The 12665-nt window shown below is 40.8% G+C and overlaps 1 protein-coding gene across 2 annotated transcripts in view; it reads left to right on the top strand.

Annotated features, from left to right (window-relative positions):
- The first annotated feature begins 739 nt into the window (after positions 1–739).
- The window catches only part of LOC118409457 (myosin-11-like), a 38443-nt gene continuing 26517 nt past the window's right edge, over positions 740–12665 (top strand). The window contains exon 1 of one of the 2 annotated variants that reach the window (XM_035810491.1): positions 740–1514. In XM_035810491.1, the coding sequence (XP_035666384.1) occupies positions 1287–1514 (228 nt within the window). In that variant the 5' untranslated portion in view covers positions 740–1286. The remainder of the gene's footprint in view (positions 1515–12665) is intronic. The other variant, XM_035810492.1, reaches the window with a different exon arrangement.

Below are 12665 nucleotides of genomic sequence, written 5' to 3'. Positions count from 1 at the left end.
ATGACCCTGATGTAGAAAATTTCAAAGAAATTGCTAGAACTAAGGATCAGGAAAAGAAGACAATATCACATTTAGCTAGCAAGCTGTTACAGCCACCAAGGGATGAAATAGCATGCTAGAGACCAAATAGTAGCCAACAGTGATTCTGAGAGAGTAGCTGCTATTGAGGCAATGAGGAGGAAGGCCCATCAGCAAAGGGCTCCAAACCAATACTAGTACATAAACTAGATTTGCCATACTCCACAAGTGGCTGCCCATCAATGATATTGTGTAGAATGTATTGCACAGCCTCACATTGTGGTTTGTTATATGTCCATTCAAGTGCCTTTGTTACATAATGTTCTTCGGTTTGATCAAGGAGGTTATATATAACCTCATTGGTTTGATTAAGTTACTTGGTATATGGTGTATGCAGCATCGAAAGGTTTGTCAAGAAGCAATATAGATTTTATATGATTTCTTGGATGTTGTGCATAAGAGCCTCCTGTTGGTTGTTGCTGGCATTGCAGCTAGATGGCTTCATCGTGCTGCAGATAACTGCCAAACCAGCCTTGGCTCGAACAGTGGTTTATTCAGCTAGTAGACAGCTAGCATCGATCACAAGAAAAACAGCCACTCAAACTGTTTTTAAGCAACGATCCGTATGTAGGCTCTGACATGTCATCTGACAACAATAGTGAATGTTTGCTTATTGTCTGGACGATACCAATCGCGTACCCAAGGTTGGCCCGTAGCGTCTGTTATGTTACTAAAGCATGCGTGTTTGTTTGGTACAAATTCTTACTGTACAGCACTTGAGCTTTCATTGGTAAGGTATTACTAGTCCATGTTGACATGGGTTTTTAAAAGTTTATTCCCTCCCTTATCCGGTAGTATGGTGCGGCCCATGCACAATGGTCTGAATTACCGAAAGGGCTCAAATTTCCGCCTACTTTTGTAACTGATTGTGTCGTTTTTCCACGGTAGTTGGCAGTGGTTTGCTTGTGTAGGACATGGCAAGGACTTTTCCTGTACATTTACATTGATTCCTGCACGTCTTGCCCAGCTGAGTGCCGTGTAGAATAGTTGTGCCAACTTTGTTTTGCCCGAGGCGGTTTGTCGTATCGGTATAAACTGTGACAAACTTTCCCAGGAGTGGACTGGTGTCCTCGCGGCGTGGGCCAGAGGTTTGAACCTCAAACAACGGACTTTGCTTTGCTTTGGGTTCAGGACTACAAACTTTGTCGCGTTGCTGACTACGGTAAACAGAACGGTGTGCTGTACGTTTTTTCTCCCTAAGGACAAGCATGTCGTATATGTACGACCCGGACACCGACGCCAGGGCGTCCGCCCTCCGGACCAAGCTGTTCGGGTCTCCCGGCGGGGCGGATGGAAATGTGTACGGGGAGGGTCCGGCACGGTCCCGCCGGCGGCAGGGCAGGCACGATCGCGGGGTGTCCGACCCGGGACGGCTCAGCGCCGAGTCAGGGGTGGCTAGCATGGACACTACGGCAGAACCCAGGACAAGTTGGAAGGTGAGTGACAAATCTGGACCCTAAGTACATGTAGATGACGTTTACCAGTCTAAAAACAGATGGCGTTGTCCCGTTTTAAGATCATCAAACAAAAGTTCACCCATTCCGTCCGTGATCTGCATAACAACGACGTTCAAACTACCGTCCAAGGCCCCTGTGCAGCTGTGGTCATCGTAAGGTTTCGCTCCTACTTGTAAATCCCGAAGATATATTTAGAAATTAAAGTCAAACGATTTGCAACGCCGCAACTTCTCAATACAACTTAAACGCGTACTACGAAGTTCAAGATGATGCTAAACAACGTACGGAGACAGTGAAACTTCCGCAGTTAAGATCCAGAGTTCAAGTTGCATCTTTGGTACTGTCCATTTCCGAAAACAAAACAACTCCAACGCTTTATTCATAAAGAAATGCACGATTTGCATCCTTTCAAGCATGGCAGCATGGCAGCCGGAAAACCATTGAATGGGTCTTTTCTTGGTCGATAGGAGTTGTATAGTATGACAAAAAGAGAACAAAGAGTCAAGTACTCTGTGAGCAAGGACACATGAGATAGGTTTACATTTTATGGGTAACATCCTTGTGCAGAGTGGATCAGCTGTTCTAGTTTATCTCACTTAACCTGCCATTTACCATGACACCTGTTAACGGGTGAATACCTTTTGTACACAAGGGTGTCCTAGCTATAAAACTATTCAGTTTTGTGTCCATATTTTATGGTCCAGAGCTCCAAGCTTATTTTCCATCAGAATGTTTATAGCTTGCGGTAGAGTAAGCGATGGCTTGGCTGAATACAAGCGACTGATGGAATTGTCCTATGTTACCATGGTTACCAACCTATTGTTTTGAATCTACTCTTGCCTGCACCAGGTTCCACATGATGCTGGAAAAATGGACCAAATAGACCAATTGCACATCTACAGTTGGCTGTATACTGTACCTTTGGCCAGCTAACTCCACTGGTGTTGTGTCTATTTGGTTAATTTTTCGTTTTTTCCAGCATCATGTAGAGCCTGGTAGAGGGTACACCTACTCAACTTCAAAGTTTTCCCAGTAATTTAGATACCTGATGGCTGTTATTGCCAGTAACCACTCCAGAAATCACAACAATTCGGTTAAAAAACCCACCACACAATGGCACTTGGATTGGATTACACAGGTCGTAACGACACTTGCCCCTCGGTTTTCACGTTAAAAGAACAAACTGTTTCATTATTCCCCCTTGTGGCAGTTTGTTGGTAGTGGTAGTCTTTGTTTTGCTTTCTGGAACAAAACCCTCTTTGAGCACCCTCTTGCCTCTGTATGCCATTATGGTTACGGAAACAATATTGCTGAAAACAATTTGTGGTTGCCACATGTGATTGGACGGAGATAACACGATGTTGTTGAAAGATACGGTACTGTTACCTGGTGTTGTTTCAGGAAAGACAGCCAATTCTCCCTCTTTACTACACCTATAACCTGTGTTTTAGACTTGTTTATTCAGGTGGACTGTTACTGCATGCTTAGCCCGAGTATATCAATGGGAAAGGGCTGGAATGGGCTTCAAAGATAAGTTAAACTTTAAGGTAACCAGGATACAGATCTCTACAAAACCCCAATGGTTGGACCATTGGAACCTCTGCAGTCTAGGTCAAAGCAGGGATTTCTTTTAAACCTCCTTGATCAAAGTTTTGCAGTTACAACATAAAGATGAATGAAAAGTTGAAACATATTCATTCTAATTGGCCTAACTTATGCAAAGACTAGCCTTCTGATGCATTGAAAGACACGCCCACTCGTAATTCTTGTTGATAGATTGAAATATGTTTGTTGCTATCAAAGCTGAGTTGACAATGTCAACATTAATCGTTTTCTCTCACTACCTGCTGACCCAAACAGCATGGAGCGTAAGGTCTCCGCTAACCATGTATGCACACGGTTCTTGCCAAACACCGGGAGTGTTTAAATGACTTCTTAATGGGTTTTCTCTTCCATTCATTTTAATTAACTCTGAAAGACTGAGAGGTCCAGGCGTTGTTCCTTGTTCCAGGTGTATGGACTGGGACCACTTCTTGAAAAGGCGGTCAACTGCTAGTAATGTACAGCCACGACAATGGGGACCACTTTGTACTAGTCTCGTCTGGTACCGTGTGTTGCCAGGCTTTCAGTCATTCCCCCAGTCAGACTCATATTCCTGCTATAACTTAGCATATTATTTTAAGCTTTGTGCAGAGTAAAACACAATATCATCACCGGAAGTTCCGCTGCTTTCAAACTTGATATTCCTTTCCCAACCCCTACTCACATACAAAATATTCCATAACTCCATAGCTACACAGTATCTGGAGTTATGCTGTCCACACACACACACACACACACACACACACACACACACACACACACACACACACACACACACACACACACACAGGCAACCTTGGTGAAGGTAAAAAAAAGGTTGCCATATACATGTACATGCAGCTGTAGCTGCAAGTATTTTGTTGTGTTCTTCATGATATTATGCTCTCCACTTAACTTAGAAGAGAGGGGCACTATTCAAAGTTAAATTTAGCTAAATTAGGGTGTCTACTTTGCTATACCTATAATGCACCAATTACGGCTACCAATGATGTGGGATTTAAACCACTGATTATGCTCTGCTTAGTTAGAACTTAGAAGGGCATCAGATTACCAGTATGTTATGCTTTTTTATCCATTCATTACTTCTATTGCAAGTGAGAAAAGTAAGGATAAGCTGTTTGTTGTTTGAGTTTAAGGGAGAGATAATCTGCCCAATTCTGTTGGGGTCAGTAGCCTTGAATCTAGTTGCCACAGTCAGGTTGGGTTGCAGCCAAAGCTATGATGTAGCTAGAATTCAGGTTTGTTGAGGAGAGTGTCAAGATTGAAGAAACAAAGAAGAGTGTGTCAAGAAGAAATCATAGGTGCTTAAACGTAAGGTCAGTGCCCTCCTGTGTGTCAACATTCCTAACTGATCCTACTTATGCTAAGATAGATCCGACAGTTGTTACTATAAGCAGTCAGTCAGGGCCAGCCTTGTTGAAATAATTTGTTACTAGTATACTGGAGGCCTGGCGTCCTAACATTCCATAACAGCGTCAGCATGTCAGGTGAGTGTTTGGCAACAAACAGTCGGATATTTTACAGTAAGGTGCCTGTTCTGAGATGGACATTGATGAGTTAAAAAATGATGTCCATGCAGACACTTTGCCTAAGGCTATACACAAAGGCATGCATATATATTTATATAGTAAGGCAAACCTCCCCTGTGCAGCATATAGTTAACATTGGAGTATATGATTCCACTAGGAATGCAACATGCTGTGTTTGAACCATCAAGTCTTTTTATAAGATTAGTATGCTTTGTTCTGTAACACTTTTGTATGTTAAGAGATTTTCCTCCTTTCTGTTCTACATATTTAACATTAGGGTGCTTGGCCCTCCTTCCTCGTTTTTGCACAACATACAAGAAAGAGGCTTGCTCAAAACCTCTGCAAGATAGTACTAGTAATGCTATCCTTATACCATGTGTGCTACAAAGGTAAACCTTGTTCAATCGAGGAAAGCCTGCTTGGTAAATTAAATTGATCTCCTGGTAACCTAGCAACTGTTTGTTTAGGTTCCTTGCCTGACTGCCTGCACCCTCTAGGTGCATGTGCCCTGGTAACTCTGTACCTGCACACGCAGGTATTTTAATGGCTGAACTATCAATCACACATGTTGTCAACCCTGGGCCAACTGAGACTGGTTCCCAAACTAGTAAGGAGGGAAAGCAAGATTTTTATTGCAATACCAACAGTTTGAATGTGATACTGTTGAGGCAGGGAAAAGGAGGGCAATTGCAGTATTTTACAGTGGTAAAGACAGATTGTTTTAGAAGTTTTATCTGTCAAGTCTTGAAAGGACAAGATGTACATGGAATCTTGGTTATCAACTCTTTGATATTGGCTTTAATATAAGTTTGATATATGATACATGTATAGCCAAACCTTTCTTGACATTGTAAAGCCAATGTGTATAGCATTATGGCGCATAATATGAAAATGAACATCAATATGATGACTGTTCATAGTTTTACAATCACAAATAGAAGTGAAACCCAAAATTTTCCATATTGAGATAAAGCTGTAGTGCATTGGTTGTGACACATTTCTTGCAGATGATATTACTAAAATTACTCTTTGATTGAACTTTAAAATGACAAAAGCCCCTAGACATTTTTTTTTATATTCCTGGTGGCTGGTATTGTCACCTGTGCATACAAAGTACCCAGACTTTTTTATGTTGATGTCACCAGGACTTATTTATAGTCTATTTAGTTTCTTACCTTCAGCAGTGGTTTTTGTTTGACCGTCTTTATAGAACCTTAGTTGATAGGAGAACAAAATCCATGCCTGAGATGATCTGTATGCAGCTTGATTTGGTCTGACACTGGTTTATAATGTTGAAATAACTTTATATAGCATCTGAGACAGAGAGCAGGAAAGGTATGTGGTTAAACAAGCTTTTTGATATCATAAAACAGTTACTAATCCTCATGTTTTTGCTGTATTTTTGTTTTGTCAACTTCCTGAACAGTAAAAATTTTATCTTAGTCTTGATTCTCTGTGAAAAATGTTGTGCAGTTGCTTTAACTTTAATAATTAATGGGGATGATCATAATCATCATCAATGAGTGAAAACACAAACATTGGGCTTTTGCTAGGTTCTTATTCCTGGCATCTCAGGTCTATGGAGACTTTGAGACTTTATTAGGAACTTAAATGATTTGTTTTTGAGATATCTCACACATTTATTAATAAGTAATGTGCCATTTTTATATTGCAAAGCCATTTTAATGAATTTTTAAGAAATGTCCACAAGCCTCCCCCTTTTTAACAGATCTGAAGCATTCAGTTAGGAAGGCCACATTATTGCTTGGAACAGTTCTGCCACTGCCTAGGTAACAATCTCAGGGTCGAGTAATTCTCTTAAATTCCTTTGGAACTGTTTGCATTCCACTACCCCTTGTCTGTTACAGCTGCTTGTCCCAGATAAAAAGTCACATTTCTGGCCAAAGGTTTTCTCTCGACAGTAGTGAGGACCTAAGTATGTGGGATCCAAGCTCAAGTACAAGTGTTTGCTTTGGGTGGGGTATGAGCCTGGGCCTGGAGCTAAGCATGATTAAGTGGTGCAAAAAAACAAGCCACACCAAAGGAAGGCAAACTTCTTAGGAAGGATAAGAACCTTGGTGCCCAGCATTTGACACGCAGTGCAATCCTTCTGGACTTACCGTCTAAAAGGCACACTGCTTCACATTTCTACTAGTAGTAGCTATTTAGCAAGCATTGTCTGCTTCTTATGGCATGTAAGAACTTAAGTTGCGGCATTCAGCGCAGTCATTGCACTTAGAACACATTTGGTACAATTACAAAGATAGCATGTAGCCACCTTTTAGGGGGAAAGCTCCAACAAACAGTATACGTAGTTTTTGAACCCAGTGCGTGGAGAGTGAACATAACAATTATGCAAACAGCAAGTCCAGGATATATAAGTGAAAGCATTGGGGCAAAGTTCAATGCTCAATTAGTACAAACTGCAATGTGAACGGAGAAAGCACTGAACAATGTGCCCTTGTTTTCCAAAGGTGTTAGTCACCTGTCCATCACATGCGATGTCGACACTCACTCCAAGTTCATCTTAAATGTACACAGAGCTGTATACTTGTCTTAAGTGTTATTTTGCTTCTGCATGGGTCATATAACAAGAACGTTTCCTCTGTTGGACAACATTTCTATTTCTAGTTCTGGGAGAAAAGTAGGAAACAAAGTACCCCAGTCTGTTACCATAGATTATCCTCTATTTTGTGTAGATGGGTGCTTTATAATAAGCAGATGTACAATGGATAGTTGTACGGACAATAACTATACAGATACAGAAAGTAGGATACCGATGTATCGCGCTATCTGCCGTTAATCTCTAGAATTAGAGGCTTGGCAGTACGAAAGAAGAAGATGTGCGACTGTTACTGTTTGACCCAAAGGCATTCATAGATATGATTGAACACTGGCCTATTGGTTCTCCCATGGGGGTAACTGTACTTGCCTTGGAGCTATCTACCGAGATGATTATCTGTCAGGACTAATCTTTTGCTTCAGTCTTGTATTGTCTGTGTTAAGGCAGGGGGTAGTCTTGCCTAATGAAGGATGTCTTATCAGTAAATATCCATGTCAAATGGTGTGTCAACACAGTAAAATGTATTGCCAAAGCGCTGTATATATATATATTTAGTAATGCTACATGTCTAGACAGATTGATTTAGGCCCAAAACAGAATCTCTCAGTAAAATTTTTTGGCCTGGGTATTTTTTTTCCTGAACTGCTGCCAGGACTATCAACTACTGTATAGACAAGACTATTTCTTGTGATGTCTAAACATACAGCTCAAGAAGTTATCTGCTCCAGACATAACAGGGCTGTGTCCGATGTGTATATGGATCTATATATCAGGCTCGTGGAGTTTTGGCAGTCTAAGCAGACAAGAACAAAGAGGTTTGAATTTCTGCCAGTGCTGTGATACAGGTAAATGTTTAAGTTCTTGTTTCAACTGGACAAAAAGATTGTTCTTCTAAAGTTTGGGATGCCAGTTCAGAACATAATGGCATGTGGTGACCTAGATAATACGCTATCTTCTCTTAGGAATGTAAATGGGACTATTTAGTGTCAATTATTAGGTTGTGGAGGACCCACAAGGTAAAACAACCACCTGTTAACAGCAACACCGTTTTTTTTGTTTTTTGGCAGTGTGTAGAAAGAAAGAAGTGCAAGTTGTCAATTTACAAAATTAGGTTTGTCAGCTCTTCTATTCCAGCAGTGCTTATTACGTGTAAGCAGGGTTGGAAAAAAAAGGAGAAATGATGAAAGTAGAGATAATCAGTGGATGAAATGCATGAGATGCCTGTTGGTATGTTGGAGATGGGAACATAATCTGCACCCTCTTCATACACAGATGACACTGTGTTACATACATGGTACATGTACTTCACCCTTCTAGAGTCACCATAGAAATAGAAATAAAATTAAAAAATAGCCAAGAGCACCTAAATAACAATATTATGACCTTTTCTTGAAAGGTCGTTGCGACCTCCTACACGTAGAAGAGGTGGAATGGGAAGACATTTGTATGGATTGTCATTAAGTACCCGTTGTGCAAGTGGTATCATTATGTTGGCTTAGGTGTTAAGCTTCACAACAAAAACTTTCCATGGATGCTTACTCATTTGGAAGGAAGTGGTAAACCAGGTGCGAGTTATACAGGTCACTTGTTGAAGAACAAACTGCTATACAGTACTACTGTGGTGACACAGAAGCTTTGATGTTGACTAGCAAGGTACAAGTGATCAACTGTTTAGAATGAATGGATTTTGTAACATACAATAGTGGTAATATGGTACACATGAGTCATATCAACCTTGGAAGCTTCCAACAACAATGGTGACATGATTGTATATCACTGTTATGTAATTGTTTATTCTTCATATCAAAATTAGCTTGGGATCTGATTAATAATGTAGCCCAGTGGATATTTGTTTGACTTTGTGGCAGGTATGGACGACAGGTGTAATAAATCTTCATTAAGCTGTTAGAGCGGGGCGTTTGCTGCATGGTGATTACAGGGTAGCTGGGCTAAATTATGTTGCAAAGCTGTAATCAGTCTGGCGTCTGTTTTCAAGCACGTTTAGTAGGTGTTGTCGGCTATTTGAAGATAATCACAAGTGTCAATTCTGGCCTTTTTCAAACTCGGGAAGGCAGTTTTGTGGCTGGTCGGTTAGTGACCGTTGGGAGCAGGCTAAAGCTAACAACTAAACAAGGCTTTACTCCAGGCTTGCAGGTTGGAACTCCGAAAAGTGTAATTAACTTTAAGCCTCGTCATTAATCTTGTTCATCGAATGCCTTTATTGTCCCACAACTTTAAGGTAATGTTCTCTTAAACTGGTGCGTGTGATTGTGTATTGCTGATAGGCGATCTCAACTCGTTTGGTTATTGTAAAAGAACTTTGTCTGTAATTGACACAATAAAACAGGAAGTAATACGGCACCATTGGAATCAGAGAAATGTGACCTCAGATCACTGCCCTCCACCTGCTAGTATCAGGGTTAACTCATTAACTTTAAGCCTTGTCATTAATCTTGTCCATCAAATGCCTTTATTGTTTTCCAACAGTAAGGTAATGCTCATTTAACCTGGTACATATAATTGTGTGTTGCTCAACTCATTTTGGTAGTGTAGAAGAATTAGAAAGTAGAACAGGAAGTAATACAGAACTATTTGAATCAGAGAAATGTGACCTCGTTCTATCCAGATCATTGCCCTCCACTTGACAGTATCATTTGGTTTGATATTGCAAAAGAATTTTATCCATAATTGACACAGTAGAACAGGAAGCAATAGGGCACCATTGGAATCAGAGAAATGTGACCCCAGATCACTGCCCTCCACTTGCCAGTATCAGGGTTAACTCTGGGGATGTCTGATGCGGAAAGTCTCATTAACTTTAAGCCTTGTCATTAATCTTGTTCATCAAATGCCTTTATTGTTTTCCAACAGTAAGGTAATGCTCCTTTAACCTGGTACATATGTCTGTGTGTTGCTCAACTCATTTTGCTATTGTAGAAGAATTAGAAAGTAGAACAGGAAGTAATACAGAAGTATTTGAATCAGAGAAGTGTGACCTCGTACCATCCAGATCATTGCCCTCTACCTCAACAGTATCATTTGGTTATTGCAAAAGAATTTTTGATATCTGTAATTGACACAGTAGAACAGGAAGTAATACAGCATCATTGGAATCAGAGGAATGTGACCTCAGATCATTGCCAGATACCTGCCAGTATCAGGGTTAAACTAGGGGGATATCTGATTATTCCAGACACTTAGTCCCCTGACCTGTTTGACATCCTAATCCTCCCCAAACACTGCGTGTGGACAATAGCCGGGGAAGGACGCGGGGGCGACGCACCTTTGTGTCCAGGTGAAACAAGCCCCTCAGGTATGCAGCTCACCTGTGACGGCTGACTTACACCTGAAGAGACACGATTATCACCCGGCTTTTCATCCCTAAGGGACCTGAAGGAGCCCTGGCGGTATGTGTGCCATGTATCAGTACGGTCGGCCTTTGATCTGAAGTGGTATCAGAAGCATAATAAGCTGTAGCCGCCACACACCTGCAAACTTGGATTGATGTACTGAAGGGTGGTGACCATTGTCTTAGCTGACTATAACAGAAGTTGTTTTTAGGATATTCAAGTAGACATTTAGCATTAGAGGCTCACTTTCAAATGAGTCACATGGCTAGACCAGGCTAGACAGACAAGTTGCTGTTAATCAGATTACCAATACATAAAGTAAGGAGAACACAACCACCTGGGCATTGGCATTGATGGGGAGGGAAAAAGTGTACTAAAACCGTTAGCCCATGATCTTTTATTATAATAATAATAATAATAATAATAATCACCAGGTGTATTTTGCCAGCCAGTAGGTACCCATTATGAGTAATGAGGCTGATTAACGTGGTCGAGGCACATTATAAGAGGAACTGGCTCTTGAAAGACTTTAACTTCTGATCAGCCAGAGTTATCAAAGAGAGTTTAACATGGGGTCCTGACAGTGGTTTATGCTGAATTTAAAAAATTGTACTGTGCTAAAACCAAGGAAGGCAATGATGGCAAATTTGGTCACCTTGCTACAAATTACATGACCAAGTCAGCTTTCCCTACAGATAAAAAATAGTCTGCCTTAAGCTAAGGAAAAGAGCATGCAGACCCTCCTCTGTGAGAAAATTGTTGTCCACTGACAAGACATCTATTCAATTTCCGTCAAAGACACGTTACCAAGGACACCAAAACTAACAGTGTCACAATGCCACTCAAATTGACACATTCACTCTCCAATTAGCTGCACAGAAAGAGAAGCAGTCGGTGCATTCATGCCTTAAATCCGAGGTCAATCACAAAAATAACAAGATTTGTGATTGGATTACCTGGCGTTGTTGTCACTGATACAGTTGTGAAAAAAACGGCAGACCATCAAGGACTTTGACCCAGTTATTTTTGTGCTTGAAATGATAATAATCAAGAGATATTGTATGTCGTCGCTGTGAAGGAAATATCCATCCTTCAGCCCTCAAGCACCTTCTTCAATTCATTAGGATCATGTTTTGACCAGGATGATACAGAACTCCTCTGGCTTCTCCATTGTTTGTTATTGTTCTCAAGAGACATTCAATACCAGGACTTCGTTGCCTCTTCTAAAGTGGCAAGGGTCTGAAGGCAGTTTCAAAATATCTCGCACAGTCTTGTGCTGTTGTAGTCTGTTTTGGAACATTATGCTGACTATTTCAATGTGACAGATCCAGTTGAAAATGTCATTCATGTAAGTTATGTTGTGAAATTCAGTGCTGATCAGAAGTAAGGCTCAAGATATTCTTTAGAGGAAGAAAGAAAATCCCCCAAACCCCAACAGAGTCCTTTTTGAAGGTGGGATCTAAAATAACCACTTCAAAAGGTGCCGAAGCGAGGAATGCCTGGCTGACCATTATGGTTTCTTGTTGACAAAACTGCAATGTATTCATTTCTTTAACCGACCCGAGCAGACGAGAGTCTTTGGCTTGAATGTTGTGCACTGAACTCGAGGAACTATCTGTTTGGTAAGCTTGATCATGACCTGTTTGATGATGTTACAATTGAAAAGAATTGTGAAGCTGCAACACAAAAGGCATTGTCTGAAATAAGGTCTGAAACCGTAGACATATTGATTGGACACAAAGCCGTGAGAAAAGGGGATATTCAAGTTAACGTTATAGTTAGTTTGAAGCTATTTGCGTTCATCGCCAGATCACAATCATCTTGCTTCTAGTTTATATTTTGTTTTAAGAGATTAGGGCAGATGCATGTACCAGGAAATGACACCTGTCCAACTCTCAAAGAATCAAGTTGAAACTCCTTGGTTGAAGGGAGAAAAAGAATGTACTGGGGAAGTACCGCAAATTGTTAGATCAGATGTTTGTGTCAAGCCGGAATGTCTTTGCTATCGCAATGCATTATGGGTGCTTGTAATTCAAGTAATGCTGTCCACATTACTTTCTTGCAAAAATGGTAACTCTATATATAC

The sequence above is a fragment of the Branchiostoma floridae genome, chromosome 2, assembly GCF_000003815.2.
Source record: "Branchiostoma floridae strain S238N-H82 chromosome 2, Bfl_VNyyK, whole genome shotgun sequence".
Lineage (NCBI taxonomy): Eukaryota > Metazoa > Chordata > Leptocardii > Amphioxiformes > Branchiostomatidae > Branchiostoma > Branchiostoma floridae.
The sequence above is the reverse complement of the archived record's forward strand: the minus strand, read 5'-3'. Positions and strand labels throughout refer to the sequence as shown.